General features: G+C 36.8%; 3 protein-coding genes across 3 annotated transcripts in view; 2 read left to right on the forward strand and 1 right to left on the reverse strand.

Annotated features, from left to right (window-relative positions):
* Positions 1–1,059, forward strand: part of LOC137984575 (uncharacterized) — a 12,003-nt gene extending 10,944 nt beyond the window's left edge. Inside the window, exon 7 of the mRNA XM_068831741.1 lies at positions 71–1,059. Within this exon, the coding sequence (XP_068687842.1) occupies positions 71–79 (9 nt within the window). The 3' untranslated portion in view covers positions 80–1,059. The remainder of the gene's footprint in view (positions 1–70) is intronic.
* Positions 1–17,500, reverse strand: part of LOC137984574 (centrosome-associated protein 350-like) — a 70,538-nt gene that overhangs the window by 4,363 nt on the left and 48,675 nt on the right. Inside the window, exons 9-20 of the mRNA XM_068831738.1 lie at positions 17,238–17,283; positions 15,820–15,878; positions 15,074–15,130; positions 12,321–12,406; positions 11,136–11,166; positions 9,781–9,869; positions 9,234–9,297; positions 8,979–9,097; positions 7,197–7,252; positions 6,419–6,490; positions 5,059–5,165; positions 1–4,225 (exon numbers count right to left, since the gene is read on the reverse strand). The exon at positions 1–4,225 is cut by the window's left edge and continues 4,363 nt beyond it. Of these exons, the coding sequence (XP_068687839.1) occupies positions 4,136–4,225; positions 5,059–5,165; positions 6,419–6,490; positions 7,197–7,252; positions 8,979–9,097; positions 9,234–9,297; positions 9,781–9,869; positions 11,136–11,166; positions 12,321–12,406; positions 15,074–15,130; positions 15,820–15,878; positions 17,238–17,283 (876 nt within the window). The 3' untranslated portion in view covers positions 1–4,135. The remainder of the gene's footprint in view (positions 4,226–5,058; positions 5,166–6,418; positions 6,491–7,196; positions 7,253–8,978; positions 9,098–9,233; positions 9,298–9,780; positions 9,870–11,135; positions 11,167–12,320; positions 12,407–15,073; positions 15,131–15,819; positions 15,879–17,237; positions 17,284–17,500) is intronic.
* LOC137984577 (partner of Y14 and mago-like) overlaps positions 712–17,500 on the forward strand; it is a 62,644-nt gene continuing 45,855 nt past the window's right edge. The window contains exons 1-2 of the mRNA XM_068831743.1: positions 712–848; positions 4,453–4,657. Coding sequence (XP_068687844.1) covers positions 4,614–4,657 — 44 coding nt within the window. The 5' untranslated portion in view covers positions 712–848; positions 4,453–4,613. The remainder of the gene's footprint in view (positions 849–4,452; positions 4,658–17,500) is intronic.

A 17,500-nucleotide genomic window follows, 5' to 3' on the forward strand; every position in this document is an offset into this window, starting at 1 on the left:
ATCAAGGGAGATAACCTTCCTGAAGTCTCTGGTTTGGCTGCTATTTAGCACAGCATTTTGTGATCCACAGAAATATTGAAAGGTTGCTTACTGGCTTACTGGCTAATGGCATGCCCAAGCACCTTGCAAGAAGGAATGAAAGCTAAGTATTTTTTTTTAAATAAGGGCATCTCAAGGTTCTGATGATTGGTATAAAGATAAAACATAGTCTTTGGTCAGAACTGCAAAACAATGCAAACCAAATTAATGCTTTACCACAGATACTGTATATAGTACATGCTGCCAAATAAAGTAATTTAAGTTATACAAATTTGAATATACTGTATAACATGGAATGCTTGAAAACAATATTAATTTTCATCTTACGCCCGGCTTTTTGCTTGTTGAAACTCTTTCTTGACTCTAATCTGAGGTAAACAAGAAAATCTAAAACAGACTGAGATATTCAATCTCAGGCTTGAGCCATACAAAGTTTGGCCTTCAGTAAGAGTTAAAATATTTGCAAAGTGTCACCTTTGAAGCTTTGCTCATGTTTAACCCCTTTAACTCCCAGTAGCCCCTCACAGATTATACTCTGTCTAATGCAAGATGGGGGGCCCCCTAGGGGGCCCAATGGGGGGCCCCTTGGGCCTTAAAAGGTTAAGAAAGTAATCAAGGCCTAAATTAATGAATGAAGACATACACTGCAGGGTTGTACTGTTGCCTAAGAAATTATATCCCCAAGATAGCATACATGTACATGTAGCTGGCTTTGATTTAACCCTTTTTCCCTTAAAGGGTCATACTTACAGATTTTACTTCTGTTTAACACAGGACGATTTTACTCCTAAATGGGGGCCACTCCAGAGGTAAGGGTTAAACAGCTTACATCAAGGTTTATAGGTTTGTGTTACTTTAAACTCATGGTTCTTGTCTAGTTTAGTATGAAAAATTAGTACGAAAAATAAAGATACCAGAGAGAGGATCACTCTCCTCTTTTGCAAAATATTACACTAATCATGTTTAAAATGCCCCAGTGATTTTTCAGTAGTGTAGCAGCTCTCACAACTGTTATGATAATCGTCACACGATCCGGACCATGTGTACACAAGTCTTGTGTAGTTTTTGAAGGCCCGAATGCTATTAAAGTTGTTTTGTTGTGTTTAGAAGTCTTTGCACTCTGCTCGGCGTCCTACGTCGATCGTAACATGGTGTCAGAAGTTTGAGGATCACTTCGTAGCTTCAAAGTCAGTATTTTGTTTGTCTGTGAAGTCTATAGTTTGCGTTTGAGTGGGCATTTCACAGACTGATTTCTGTACATTGCATCAACATGCCAGCTGTCAGCACTACAGCAAAGATTCCTTCTCCAGTCAATCTTTCTGATTGTTTGCATCAAGGGGAAAATTGGAAATTGTTTCGTTCGTTGTGAAACGAAGTTTTATGAGTTAGCAGCTGGTATTCACAAGATCACAAGAAGTTCGGGTGGTTTCGCTGTTAATTGTTATCGGCAAAGAAAGGATGGAAGAGTTTGAGGATTGACCAGGTACTCCAAAAGTTGTGTATCGGCGTGAAACGAGACTCATGAAAGGTATGTTTTCTTTCAACGTGAACAGTTGTTGGATGAACCACTTGATAGTTACATAACTTCATTGATGAAGCTCTCGGAGACCTGGTTTCGGCACGCTGTGTGAATCTTGTGTTCGCAACCGACGGATTCTTGGTGTGAAGGATGACCGAGTTCGTGAAGAGCTTTGTGGAAAGTGGGACATCAACTTAGATAAAGCCATTGAAACAATCAAGGCAAGTCAAGTAACTCACTCTAGAGCGAGTGAGATCTCAGAAAAATTTGCAGCATCCGAAGAAATAAATGCAGTGAAGCACAAGTTGAAATGTCCTTTAAAGGGCAAGCGCCGGAAATCCCGTCTTGCAAGTCTCTCTGTCCTAACAAGAGTCCCACAAAGTCTAAAAAAGTGTTTGTTTTGTGGTGGTATACATGCAATGACATTGTGCCCCACTTCAGGTCAAATATGTAGGAAGTGTAGTAAAGATGGATACTTTGCTGTCAAATGTCGTGTTAAGTCTCAAGAGTAACTGTATGATAATCGTCACATGACCCAGACCACGTGCAAAGTCTCGTGTAGTTTTTGAAGGACCAAACGCCATTAAAGTTGTTTTGTCCTGTTTAGAAACTTGACTTTGCACTCTGCTCGGTGTCCTACGTAGATCGTAACAATAACCTGCTATTGTTTGGTATTGTAAGCAGCTTCTACAGTTTTTAATTTCAATTGTTTAGTCTTTTGCTTTTGGCTAGGATGGCGAGCCAATCACAATATTATACGTCATGAGAGCTGCTACATCATCTGATTTTTTAAAACAATAACTGATTCTCCTTTTTTCCAAAGTTTGAACAGGCCAACCTTTGATGTTAAGCAGGATAAGGTTTATTTAGTAGTCAGTTTAACTGACTAGTAAGGCCGCTAGAATCAGGGCTGGATCCAGGAGTGAATGATGTCAAACTTGGTGGCTTAACATCAAGTATTATAAATGACCTTAATAATCATTAAGTGTGCATTGCCAAACATAAGAGTACCTCAAAGCCGGACACTTCAGTCGTGTAGTTGTGTGTAGTAAATCAGCTACACGCACAGACTGGATTCTACGACATCATTTTTCTCTTCAATCCAGCACCCCTTGAATCTTAAATTTGTGGAAAATGTTTTGGAATTTGAAACAAATTACTTTTTGGATCAAAGCGGCACTTCAAAGGACACATTCTCCATGGACTATGCACCAACAAAATGTAATATGATTCTAACAGCATTCATGCCTTTGTGATGATTAGAGGTTTCAACAAAATTTGAACTTACTTGGCAGCAAGTTTGATTACATGCAGTAACCAACTGTTGTCATTCTCAAAATGAAATTCAATCAATTTAATTCAATTAAATTTGTGTAAGTAATCAAATGATTTCGAGTGCAATTTGGAATAAATAAGCATGAGTAAATGTTTTCAAAGATGCACAGGCGAGTGCAATTTGTAATCTTTGAAAAAAATACTTGTAAGTGCTTAATTTATTCCAAGTTGCACAAGAAAATCATGTGATTACTTCTTAATAATATACATGAAAATTTTTCCAGATGGTTAAATTAAGCAGAAGCAAGGTTTTTGTATCACACAATCACAGAACAATTGCCCCATCCATGGCTCACATTTGATTGGTTATTGATGCAAACATTTCACCTTTAATACACTAATTTGAACTTTCTGTGCGCTGTTTGGAATTGAAATTTTTGCATGTATATTATTAAGGGGGAAAAGATGCTGCCTTCTCTAAGTGCGCTGTTTGGAATTGACACAGTTTTGGTTGGTTGACAACACTTATTGCAACCACAGGATTATATCACTTACTTTCAGAAAGAACTTTTAAGATAATTTTAAGGCACATGCATGAAATAGGCATACATTTCAATCAGATGAAATGAATTAAATAAACAATCCTTGTTCTTACCCAGGCAATTTACTTATTTCACAAAACTAATTCATAAATTATTGTCTGAGTAAGTGATAGCAATATCCATTCATTTCATAAACATGTTAATTTAGCATTTCTTTACATGTATGCTGGGTTCAGACTGCAACCATTAAAAGCTACGGATCATGCTTAAATGGAAAAACCTTTTAATACAATAATGAGTAATGGTCAGACTTTTCAATTTTGTTATCTAATTCATTGCTATGCTTCTGATTAATTTCTTTTTTTGATTAAAATCTCTTGCTGAAGCTTAATAATTTTGTAAAATATCTAAAAATCCCTTGCCAACTTTCCACATTATTTTTATCATCTTTTAAATGTATTGCAATGTCATGAAATTTTCAAACTTAAATTTCAATGTCAGTTGTAGCTATAGTGGGATGAACGACCACAAGTGTCAAAATTATTTCCAAGTACACACTTTCTCTGTGAGAAATCAATATTATTATCACTAGAATAAACTACATTATAGTCTGCTACGCACAACTTTGCATACCAAGACTGTGCCATGTAACTCATCCACAGTTGGAAGTCACTAAAATGGCAAACCATATTCACATATGGTAGTAAAATCTCAACAATGAAGTCTGCATCATGTTGGACCAATGCTGATTTCTACCATTTTAGAATGTTTGGGCCTTTCGGGATGCCTGGCTTCCAGGTAAATTCTGGTGCTCTGATGTCGATCTATGACTCTGTTTTACCTTTGACGTCTAAATGCAAATAAGCAATTAAGGCAGTAATGAACATCTGAAACTGGCAAAAATAGAAGACTGCAAGCTATAGGCTCAGTGGTTAGGGCACAAAATTTGTATGCAGATTCCTGCCCACTCGTCTGATTTGTCTTTGGTCATCTTGAATTCAAGACAAATAGTTGTTTGCAATCAGTTGTGAATTTTCAGCATGTTATGATGTCATTTACCTTCTTATTATTTTAAAGCACACAATCGGAACCAACATGTATCAAGGGAAAAGAATGCTTTCTGGATCAATTTGGAATTTAGCAGTGTTGGTTTTTCTGGAGAGGGGAAAACCAGAGTGCCCAGAGGAAAAATTCTTGGAGCAAGGAGAGAACCAACAACAAACTCAACCCAAATAATTATGACGCCAAGACCAGAATCAAACCCAGGCCACATTAGTGGCAGGTGAGTGCTCTCACTAACTGTGCGACACCTGTTCCCCTGCTCCTTAACGTGAAATATAAGACACACAACAATATAATTAGAATTCCCTGGACAGCGTAAAAAATAACTTGAAAACTTGCAAGTTAATTATATAGACCCTTGAGATGTCTAATAAAGGCAAGATACAGTCTGAAATAAACTTGTACAACAACTAGACATGGCTGCCCAGGTCATTCCCATTTCTTTGTGAACAGTGTGTTGTGTGTAGCCCACTGACTGGAAGGAGGGGCAATAATAATGATAATAATAATAATAATTATAATAATAATAATAATAATAATAAAAACAAAAGCCAATAAAAGAAAATATGCCCTCCAGAAAAACAAAATGGTCTCATTTCATGCCTAAAAACGTCAACTTACTTGTGAAGATGTAATGCACAAAACATCCTCAACAGGAAATAATTTGCCATAGTTGTGTGGACAGGAGAAATAATGAATCCCATTCACAATTCCATTGTGATTACCAACTAAAATGAAAATGCAGGGAGTTATGCAGTCAACAGAAATATCATTGGCAAACGCTTTTAAACTGATGTAGTCAGCACTTTCAGACGTTAATATAATAATAAGGCCTTAACACTAAGGCTTGGATAATGCATGTTTAAGCCAAAGGGTTTAGCATTTTTGTAAAGGTTTGGGTTGTTTCAGTTGTGGTAAAACAATGACCTGCATCTGCATTTAACACCCTCCATGTCTATAAGACACAACTGCTTGAGTATTGTCTAGAAAAGTGTGCGAAGTTTGCTACTGTTCTTGTGTTTTAGCTTCTTCCAACCATCATGACAGCCTTGATTAATTTGGATGTTGAAAAAGGAGACGGTAAATGATAACCTGCCATTAAAAAAATGAAGAGATGTATTTTTTCCCGCCAGGAGTACTCAGATTTTTTCCTGCAAATTCCTGACTTCATGGATTCGCCCTGACGAAGGGCTAACGCTCGAAACGTCAGCTTTTAGAATCTCTGTACGGTGGCCAATTTACATTATCAACTCCGTTGATAAAACCAAATTTTGTATACTACCGGTACTTCCCCACCGACGCAGCACCACAGTTATCTTTTCTAAATTGTAATCTTTTGCCATTTCACTACATAACAATAATGTAAGTGCTTGTTATTTGTATATTTACAGTAGTACTCTTTTCGATTTTGGAGTTTCAGATAGGTTATCACATTAAACTTTGTGACAAATTAATTCAACAGGGCCCAGTTGTTCAAAAGCGAATTAACAAAAGAAACTTGTAAACTCAGACCATGAAACCATCTCCAACATGCAGTAGCCAACTCGAAAGCTTCAGATCGTTTGGCCATTGTACACCCATTTTTTTTCTCAATTTCCTTCTTGAAATAAGAATCCTTTATTCATTCACTAATCCGCAATTAAATAACGACCAAGGTTTAAGTTTTGCCTGTCAAAAAAACCTTTTAGAATCTAATTTACGCTGAAGGAATTAAAGCAGAGCTAGTCTACTACATGTATGTACCCCTAAATGGAAGGCTAAGATTTTTGTCTGAACATTTTTTGATTGGTAAAAAGCTGAAAGAAAATTTTCTATTAACTCCGAATTAGCTACATCACTGAACAACTACGCCCAGAAAGATATTTGTCATTAGTTTTTCCCAGCATGGAGTTTATACCTTCATTTTAAAAACTAAAGAATTATTATTGTTAGGCTTCCACATCTGATGCATCACAAGATAAAAAATGAAATAGAATTTTACCTGGTGAGTCCAGATGAAGACCAACATACTGCTGCTTTTTCCCAACAATTGAACCAATGTACTTTACAACACCTGAAATACAGTCAACCACACAAGCACATAGCTATCAGATGAAGTGAAACGTAGATAGGGACAGGTACCCAAGACCTGACGCATGCACAGGTTTTTAATCAGTCCAGCAATACAAGAGTGACGTATGGAGATGCCAACTACTCTATCAGCCACAGCTACTTACAATAGATGATTCAAACTTATTGCCGTTCCTACTGTTAACTCTGAGTTTGTGTTATAATAATTATTATTGAAACTCACTTTTTTGTTGTTGGTTGTTATATTTAAATTTATTATCACTGTGTAAATAGGTATACGAAGTTGAAACAAAGTGACTTGACTTGACTAAGCAAACACATAATTATGACAGGATGCATGCTCCTAATTATGTGTATGGGATCATGATGGAGGAAGTTATATAATTCTTTTGACTGGTATAAAAAAGGGTTACAAGGTAAAATGCAACAGCAGTGAAGGTCAACTTAGACCACACCACATCACCAGGCCTACGATGATATCTGAAGCACAATATTAAAAACAACTACATTGTTAAGGCCTCACAAAGCAATCTGGGCAGTCCTTAACCCTTTGATGCCTAAACCGGCTAGACTTAGAATTTTACTCTGTCTAACACCAGATGATGTTACTAGTCAATGGGCAACCCCCAGGAGTCAATGGGTTAAACAGACTAGTGTCCTAAACTCAGAGCACAAAAGCTGAGCCTCACCTGAGAGATGGCCTTTAACAACAACATGATCACCAACACATGGCAAAATCTCTGACCTTTTATTGAACAAAACAAAAATCATGACTGATTGACTCACAACAAAAATGCATGAAAAGGTAAGAAATGTTTTTGAGGAACAACATCGCATCTTCATCACGTTTTTTGGATTATGCTCAGATTTTTTTGCACATATTTCGTACTTCCAAACTTTTAGAGTCTATGGAATTTAATAAAACAATTCCATTCACACTAGTCTTGTTGGATATAAGACTGGCTATAGCCAACTCCTTTGGGATTAAAAGCACACAAACAAGTTCCACAAACTAACACATTAAACATGTATCTATAAGTTTTAAACTTAGTTAAGGAGAACTCCTTTTAGCCTGGATATCGCAGCATTTTGCAATCAGGAATGTTTAAAAAAATGGCAAATTTGGGTCCCTCAAATCTCAGAATAAACAGAAAATCATCATTAACATCAATGCAAAATTATTTTCTAAAATTCTTATTTTCTAAAATCCCTATTAGAAACTACTCCACACACAAAAGTGCCTATAACCCCAAAATTTGTGGGGGGCTGTAAAAAATCTTTGTACGCACTGAGCAAGACTCTGCAAATTTATTTTTCATTTGGTTGAAACCACGTTTTTTGAGAATTTTCAAAGTAGGCAAAAAAACGCCCCCATTTAAAATATTATAAAGTGAAAAAACTATCAAATTGGGTCTGGGTCGAGCATGATTCGTGATGTCATACCAGGATTTCTCTTGTGAGCGCAGTGATCAACAAATTGCTCTACGAAAATGCCCGACGCCTGTGTTGTTTTCGGGTGTTTACAACAACACTCCAAATCAGGTATTGGACTTCATCCGATACCTTTTCATGGAGAAGAACACCCGCAGGCCACAGAAAAGAAAGAGAACAAAAAAAGTGGGTTGGCTTTTTTAAACTGAAGCGGGCACATTGGACGCCCACCAAATACTCTGCTGTGTGTTTGAAGCACTTCTGATGTAACTCAGACAATCCTCAAGGAAGATTGCGAAAAGATGAAGTTGGAGTTTGTGTCTTTCCAACTGTCCATACTCCAGCAGTAAAGTCTGTAGGAGAGAGTGTAAAACCAGGTAAAAGTGAGCAAAGCAAGAGGAAGGTGAGAAAATTATTGTTGAGAGAACTCCCTCTTATTTGATGAATGTTTCTTTTGTACACGTCCTTCATATGAAACATTCAGCTTACCAGATAATATCTCCTTCTAGATGAGCATATTTCTCAAAGTACAATCCCCGTTTTTGTCTTAAGTTCTTAGAGGAATAAAGATGCTTTCAAAAGTCCCGATGTTCTTGTCAACATGTAACCCAAGAGAAAATGCCAGAGGAATAAGAGTACTGCAGTAGAACGTCCTACAACAACGGAAGAAACACCACAAGTTAATGTCAAGGAGTCAAAGATGGTGTCCAAGATGACGCAGGAAACTTGGAATGAACCGCTGAGGAAACTCTGTGAATGTGAAAGTGCCAAGTAACCAAGATCAGATTGGTGTATCCTGGAATGATGTGTCTAGCCTCAGTCTTCACTTCACTCAGTCATGCAGGGAAGGAAAAAATTGAAAAGTCATAAAAAAATGAGGTTTCAACCAAATGGAAAAAGTTTTGCAGAATATTACCCACTGAAACAAAGATTTTTTCCAGACAAAAATTCTTTTTTGAGGTTATAGGCACTTTAAAGCAAAACTCTTTGTGTATAGATGACACCATGTGTGCAGGTCATTAGCCCTTGGATGGACTTACTGTTTTGGAGATTTTTTGTCCGTTGAGTGTCTTAGATCACACAATACCCTCCCACTTTCTCTTGTACAGCCTGGGCACTTGCAAGATGAGTACATATCAACTGGTCTAATGGGCTGTCGCTGTCAAACAAAGAACATTTTTGAAGGTGACAATAAGGCCTTAGACCCATTATACATGTAGTCCAGTCCAGAGGACACCGAACCATTTATAATGTGCAATAAATTATTATTGTTGTTGAATGCAACAAGAGCTTACTGGAACTACTTTCACTGGAGATGATAAAGGTCTGTATGCTTTTCTTCGTTTTAAGTGCTGGCATCTGTTAAAAAGAAACATTCAAATTAGAAACAATAATAATATTTAAAGGACTCACAGGTAAAAAAATTGGGATTGAGCAAGACACTAAACAGTTAAAAACATTGCTTTTACCCTAACCGAAGTCTTAAGACCAGAAGCTTGGTTGAAAAAGTGGCGTGAAAACATTGAACCAATCACTGAGTGAAGTAATGCAAAACCAAAGCAATTCGCTAATTACTTTTGACACAATTGAAATCCGCTCTATGCAGGGGCAACATTATAATTCTGGTTAATGTCACTGTTCCTTGGTATCAACATAATAAGCTTTTAAACATGTAACGCAAGGCGCAATAGGATGAGACAACAGACGCATTGGTGTTTTTTGAGGGGAACACTGCCTTGTGGCTGGCTAGCCTGATAGGGCAGTAAAATCTCAATTAATTGAAGATAATACAGTAGTAATAATTAATACCTCCAATACTACATTGTGATTCTAAAAACTTACGTTTTTGATTTGCTATTTAACATTTGACCAGAATGTTTTGCTTGAGGCAACTGAGGAAGTTCAACTTCTCTGCTTACATGTACAGATGCCTGGAGAAAGAAAATGCAAAATAAAGAAAGAAATAAAACTTATCATTGCAGGAATGTATTCATTTTTAAAGCTGATATAGCCATGACATTGTCACTTTATATGTTTCTGAATGTGGAATACTTCTACAAAGTGAAAATCTGCTTTTGCAATACATCTACATTATATTAGTTATCTGGCCATTTAAAATGAAAGCGAGGTTGCAGCTGACTTTGTTCTGATAAGTAACAGACCTCCCTGCTTGTGTTATGTTAATGACATTGTTCTCGTGCTAATTAGTTGGAATTTACATAAGAAAAGGTTTTTATCAGAGCAAGGTCAACTCTAGCCTCGCTTTCATTCATAGACCAGGTAAGTAAGCACACAACTGTAAAATGGTCTATTGTATAAAATAAGCCACTTCAAAAATACCATTATACCATTTTAAGTCTGAAGAGAAACAGGAAACAATGCTTATGCAAAATTCAGTAGGGCAAACAAAGAGTATTATGGTATTTTTGAAAGTGGCCTCCTTGATACAAGATGAAAATTAACAGGTTAAGGTGGCCCAACACAGTTTTCACATGCGCTCTTGCTAACGTAATGTAGCACATGCAAGGATTGCAAAAAAAATAAACATGGCTTCAATACAGCAATCATTTTATTTGCTCAATACTTCCGCTATCTCTCCTGTTTTTCCTCATAATTATTTGAACAAAGTGTTTTGATGGTTTTAGTCTTTAATAAGAAATGTATGTTGTTTCTCTGAAATACGCCTATTTCTCAAGAACCACTCATTAGAATTGAATGAAATTTGGCAAGAAAATAAGTAACTAGAATATTGAAAAAAACTTGAACTTTTACAGAGGAAATTCTAGGATAATTAAAGATCTCTCAGCCAAATTATTATTAAAATAGTGTTAACTTGTGAGCATTGTTACAAGCTTGATTGTTGCATGCCAATTATAAAGAAAATCTAATATCCAGATTTTCTGCAAATAAACAAAACCGATTTTAAAGGCCTGTTTATATTTATTCATGTTGCCATGGCAACGGTGGATACGTCAGCTTAACTATCAAAAAACCGAAGTTTGTGTTCTAAACTTGCTTGCTACCATTTTTGGCAACCAAAGGATCAAGGGTTTTCAAGAAAAAGGTAGGTACATAGGTACCAAAAACTGTGTTCAGCAACCTTAAATTGCAGTCCACCAGCTTAAACATTGAGGAAAGAAAAAGAACAAAAGGTAAAAAAAAAACGACACCTGGAATTTTGTAAAACAAAAACTCACTTTTTGTTTCTCTGCTGTTGATTCTGGCAAACTACAAACAGAAATACTGTAAGTTATTACTTTAACAAAACATAACATAACATATCGTTGCTCCAATTAGCATGAATGCTGTGGAGTTGGTCACTCGAATCGGAGGTTGGGCCAGCTTTCGAATGCTCTTTTTTCATGCATAAGAGCTTGCAGTGCAACAGGGTCATTGTCATATTCGTTTCCAAGTTTCTTCTACAAGTCCCAGTGGCATGGTCCATGGGATGTTGCAAATAACATTTTTTGAGGAGCATCGCTTTCCATACAGATACAATGTCCAATCCAATGCAAGTTTTGTCGTTTTATGTAGTTTTTCAGTGGCTTGGTACATGTCAGTTTGTAGATTTCTTTGTCTGAGTTTGTTTCACAAAAAAGCAACATTGCTACTATATGAAACAATAAAATTCTTGGTATTTTAATTTTATTGTTCCCTTTCACCTCAGCTAAGGAGGCACAAAAATATGACATGAAATAATTATTAAGACAGGGCAAAGTAAATGTGAAACAGGTTTTGCTAAAAGGTGGCCCACAGCCCACTTGATTCGCAGCCCCACAGCCCAGAGAGTGTATAAATTCTTTTTAAATGAATGCCCTCTTCAAGATGATGTATATGCACTGTGACGGACTGGTAACTACCAAAATAACAATCCAGGTAACCTTATTTTGCTTAATATGGGGTTAGGAGGTGTGGCAAAAAAATGCTACTTTTGGCAGTCAGTTGTTGGTAGTTTAGTGGTAAAGTTCCCGCACGGAAAGCCGACTCCCCAGGTTCAACCCTTCTTTCTCCCATTTCTTTTTCATAAGTGTGTGATTTATAGTTTTACACGCGGTATACAACAGTGTATGCTCAGATGTGCCTCAGCATGCTAGTGTGGTCGACTGTAGTCTAAATTGGACAACGATGAGTTTTGATTAGCTTGTAATTTCAATCACTTCAGTCCTCTGCATTGCCTGAAGCTGTTGCTTTTTTCTCGGAGAAAAACGTTTAATCAGCTACATATACAAGCTTGTACATATAAATAAAATATTATTATACTTAAGAGTTTTTTTCTACACTACTTTATTTTTTAGTTAGAGTTGAGACATTTTGAACTGAAATCAAATTTAACCTGTAACATCAAAATTCTACAACACAGTAACTTAGTAATGGTAACTTACACTTCATTTTCTTTACTTTGGACGTCAATATTTTTACTTAAAGGCATTGGGGCTTTTGAAACAACCGTTTGAGCATCAGAAGTGATCTGAAAAGAAATTCAGTAATTCCTTTTTGTCATTTTAATACTACTGTAATTGCAACATTTGGAAACATCATTCAGTGTTGAATACACAGCGGGCAAAAAATGAAGCCTTGTCCTGAGCCAATGCCTACAATAAAATAATATTATAGTGATTGAAATTTCATTTCCCTTAGTTGATGGTTTCCTCTTTAGGTGTATCAATGCAGTAGTCATTTAGTCATTACTTTGTTTGAAGGAACAAAGTAGAGGATTTGGCTCTGACTCTTCTCTTTGTAAACTTTTTTCAGGGGGGGGGGGGGGGGGGTCAATTATGTCTGGTAGAGAAACTTGTCCCTGTGAGATGGACTAGCATCCCATCCAGGGGGGAGTAGAAATACTCCTAGTCACAAGTTAATCAGCTATCTTATGATTTGGTAACACATCCTACTGGGCTAATAATACATAATTTTATAATACTTATTCTTCTGGTATTGTTAAGAAAACGTACCGGTAATAAATATCTTTAAATATCATAATAGAAACAAGTAAAGCAACTGCTTACTGGTTTTGATTGGAATCAATGCCATTTTTTATTTTATTTTATTTGGAATTTATTTACCCATGGAACACCTTAAGAGTTCTCAGGAGCTTGTTCAATATGTGTCTGTGCATTCCGGATCGAATTGGAATTTGGCAGTGTTGGTTTTTGAGGAGAGGGGAAAACCGGAGTACCCAGAGAAAAACCTCTCGGAGCAAGGAGAGAACCAACAACAAACTCAACCCACATGATGCCAGTACTGGGAATCGAACCCGGGCCACATTGGTAGGAGGCGAGTGCTCTCACCACTGCCCCACCCTGCTCCCCTCCCATGGTTGTGAACAACCATTCTATGATGACGGTCCCCTATACCACCCCTTCATAAAACTCAATCACATAAAAATATTTGGACTTTAGGCAATGGAATTGAACTGGATATTGATCAAGATACTGTAACATAAAAAACACTGAAATACTGTGAACTTTAAAGGAAATTGGCTGAAAATGTTTCGAATAAAGTGTAAGCTATCCATAGTCTCCAGTTTTCTTTTGAATGCCCTGCACCTAAGTAACAATATTGTAGTTCACATTATCACTTATTTACATTGCAAAGCATAGGAGACAATGAAGCTACATGGTACACTGTAGAGTGCCGGAGTAAAAGTCTGGAGTTTCCTGGTTCAAGTCATGCTCTGACTCTCAGCTGTATTTTTTTTCTGGGTAAAGACTAGTTTACTTGCTTGACACTGCTCTTAAAGGGGACATACATGTTGTAACTTTTGAGAGGACCTAGAGGTTGTTAACTGATTCGTATATGTAATAATCACATGGGTCAGAGGGCAACTAAGGATTAATTTCACGCATATTTTCAAAGTTTTCACAAAATTTGGAAAAGTTTGAAAATACAAGTGAAATTAATCCTCTATTGCACGAGAACACATTGCAATTACATGTTTATCACATAAAGGGCAAAATTATTGAGGGCGCCTGTTCAGTGCCTTGACAATTAAATGACAATCAACAAGTTCCCATTTAGTTAAAGTTCAATTCAATAAATTGTTACTGTCAACAGAAATAGCACTAATGTAGTTTATAATTATGAGGACCAAAAAGAGTCTCTTGTAACTGGATAAGCAACTGTTAACCAATCAGGATCAAGTAATCATGCCCTCTTGATTACCAAAAGTGCCTTTGTGATTAAGGAAAAATGCATTCCATCTCAGCCAATCAGCATTATCAGTAATTTTGCCGCCGGTAAACACCTAAAGCACCCCCAACTAACGAGTCTCACTGCATGGGGAAATGTTAAACAGGAAACTGGTTGGCCTCCTGCCAGTTGGAATGCTTAAACCCACTATGTTTATTTTCATTCTTGGCCCTCAAATGTTCTAAAAAGCCTATTAAGGGGTTAGGAGAGGTCAACAGGGTGTATCTCCTTATTTTTCTCAAATTTATTTACAAGTCACGTACATGCACTTCCCAGTAGTGTTGGGAATCAGCAGAGATATCATAACCTATCATTGGAAATAATTGGATGGACGCATCTGATTGATCACTGATTATAATAATTGGAAAAATAATCACAACAAAAACCCTGTGCTTAGGACTTAGAGTGATTTTAATATTAATATGTTGAACATTAACATTGGTTTACATAATGATAAACAGTAGCATGGACAAATACTAATTTAGGTTCTGGAATACTGTGCAAAAGCACAAATAAGGTAATTGTTTTTGCTCATTATTTGAACAAAACACAAAATGGAGCCCAGGTCGTGAGCTGTGTTTTGAAACAAAACAAAACAAAAAGGAATGAAACTAATGAGAAAAAGGGGCTTCAGTGGATTTTAGCTGCTGTTATAAATTCCAAAAAGACAACACACAAGTTTTATATCTCTCTTACGTGTCACCAATATTTTTCTAAAATTTTCTACAATAATTGATTGTGTGTGATCCACAAATGATTGTGGCATTGCTTAATTTTAACCCTTTAACGTCCAAACCGGCCTAAACCAGCCAGACTTAATATTTTACTCTGTCTAACCCCAGACGATTTTACTCGTCAATGGGGAACCCCTGGGAGTCCATGGGTTAAAATCTTCAATCATTATAATCAATGATCAGGACACCACTAATTCCTAGACAATACTTACTTGAGGTAAAACTTCTTTCTGCTGTAAAGACTGTAACACTACTTTATGCTGTAGAGTCTGCAACAGAGTAAAAAAATAATTTTCAGTTATGGTAACTTACACAAACTAGAATGTAACCGTCTTGGCCCTTACAGGGATGTAGCTAAGAATAAATTCAGCTGGTTGAAGGTTCTATGGAGGCGTTGAGTTCGTGCTCTGAGCATCAAAGGGACGTAGTAACAAGATTGTTTCCAGTGTCCCGCAAAACTCGGCATTCTTCAAGATGGAGAATACAGGGAAAGACAAGACACGCACAACAGTACTTAAAACAACGCCTTTATTTCATTTCCAGTATGGATAAATTCTAGTGATAATTCTTTATACTAACAGATATTCAATTTTTTTGGTTAAGACATCGAATGACTTTTAAACTTCATAGCCAATAATTTGTGATCTTCTCAGTTGCTTCCATTGAGGGTCAAAATTCAGCCGACTATTACCCCTTTCTTAAGCGACGATTTTCACCAGCAGCCGGCGCTTAGCGAAATCCCTGCCCTTATGTATAGTAGACATGTCTAGTCGTGTTAAAAGGCCTAGGCCTCTCACTCCATGTACATCATGATGTACAAGTGATGGCTTTAGTGATAAGGGGTAGGTCTAGAGTTAAGTGGACCCTTATTTTTTCATTACCTTAATATTATTAAGTATCTAACTTTAAAAAAAAAAGTTTATAACTACATGTAACAACATCATCAAAAATGCCATACCTCAAGTTCATTCCTTAAATTGGTCAACTCGCTTTGAAATCCAATATTCTCTTCTTGTACTATAAAATAATATAATATTAATAACACACTCTTATTGTCAGTAACTTGTTAATTTGAATTATTACTAATTTATTATTGGCATTGGGCTGCACATTTAATTGGAGTTTCAAACCCAGCTCTGGGGATGTCTACAGTTGGGAGCTTAAGCACGAGAAAGATGGACTGGAGAAAGTGAACATTTTGCATGCCAGGACAGTGGTTTCGCCCAGATTTTTAAACTAATTATTGTCTCTAAAAGTGAAAAGATACTTCGAAAGTTAAAAAGGAAAGCAGCTAACTTCTGGTTGCTGTCTGTGTCTCTAAAACATCGCCTGCTTGAGCTCAATTAAATGTCTCTGGATTTCAAGTCTGCACAATTTGAGTCTGACTTCGTCTCGGTCCATAAACATGCAAAAAAAAAAAACTTGGCCAATATCCAGCCATCTTGACCTCACGCTTGGTCAATAACCCATATATCTTGCCCGCTCCGGTGGCCAATCACATCGCAGGATTTGGTTCAATCTTGCCCGCTCATGGAGCTAGTCATATAATAAATGTACTTATTGTCCATTTTGAACCCTGGACACCTAAGACTAGTGTTACAAAAAATAGAAAGAGCACATGGCAGAACATACATGTACTCTCCTTTAAATTGGAGAGGGTGGGGCTTGAAAGCGAGCACCAGAGATAAGGCCCATTATGAGGTCCTGGAGGCATCCCTATGACAACATTTTGAAATCTGGAGAAACCTGCAAGCTTAGAGATAACTTTTAAAAAAACTACCGTATATGGGTGACTTCTTTAGACTTTTCTAAAACAGGTTCTCCTATTATCTGACTAGACATCTCATGATCAATTAAAAAAATTAATAGCTATCAATAGCCCTTTCGCTGTCATTAAAGTGATGAACTCTTAATGAGGATAATAAGCAAACTTCACATACCGTATTTCCTCGAATAATAGCCGGGGGCGATCATTTCTTTTTTCGCACCAAAAGGGGACGATTATTCGAGGAAGGCGATTATTTCAAATATTTCTCACAGAAGGTCGTGCCTTAAATATTTTGTTTTATTATACCATTAAATCAAAAAAATAATCACATCAAATATAAACCGAACATGGGCTTTTTAGTGTTTCAAATTTGCTTCATTGATTACAGTAATTAATGTTCAATGTCAATACCTTCGGTGTCAGAGCCTGAATCATCGCTGATGACTTTAACTGGATCAGAGGGGAGGGGGACGATTATTCGAGGGAGGCAATTATTTTAATATTTCGGTCAAAGGGGGGGAGGGGGGGTGATTATTTGAGAGAGGCGATTAATCGAGGGACGGCTATTATTCGAGGAAATACGGTATATATGCAGACTAAAATCTTACATTTCAGCAAGACTTTTTCTTCTGGCTTGGGCTCACAACTCAGAATCTAGTTTTATTTAAAGAGAACAGAAACAAAATGATTAGCCTGAGGAAAAGGAAAGGAAAGGAACTTTATTTGTCTAGTCGTTCAAGTGCTGGAGCACTAATTGGAGACACTGTAAACTGAAATCAACAAATTCATGCAAATCAAGTCAAATGTTGCCGGTTTTTGAGGAGAGGCAAAAAACCTCTTAGTGCAGAGTAGAGAACCAACAAACTCAATC

The sequence above is a fragment of the Montipora foliosa genome, chromosome 14, assembly GCF_036669935.1.
Source record: "Montipora foliosa isolate CH-2021 chromosome 14, ASM3666993v2, whole genome shotgun sequence".
In the NCBI taxonomy this organism is placed as follows: domain Eukaryota; kingdom Metazoa; phylum Cnidaria; class Anthozoa; order Scleractinia; family Acroporidae; genus Montipora; species Montipora foliosa.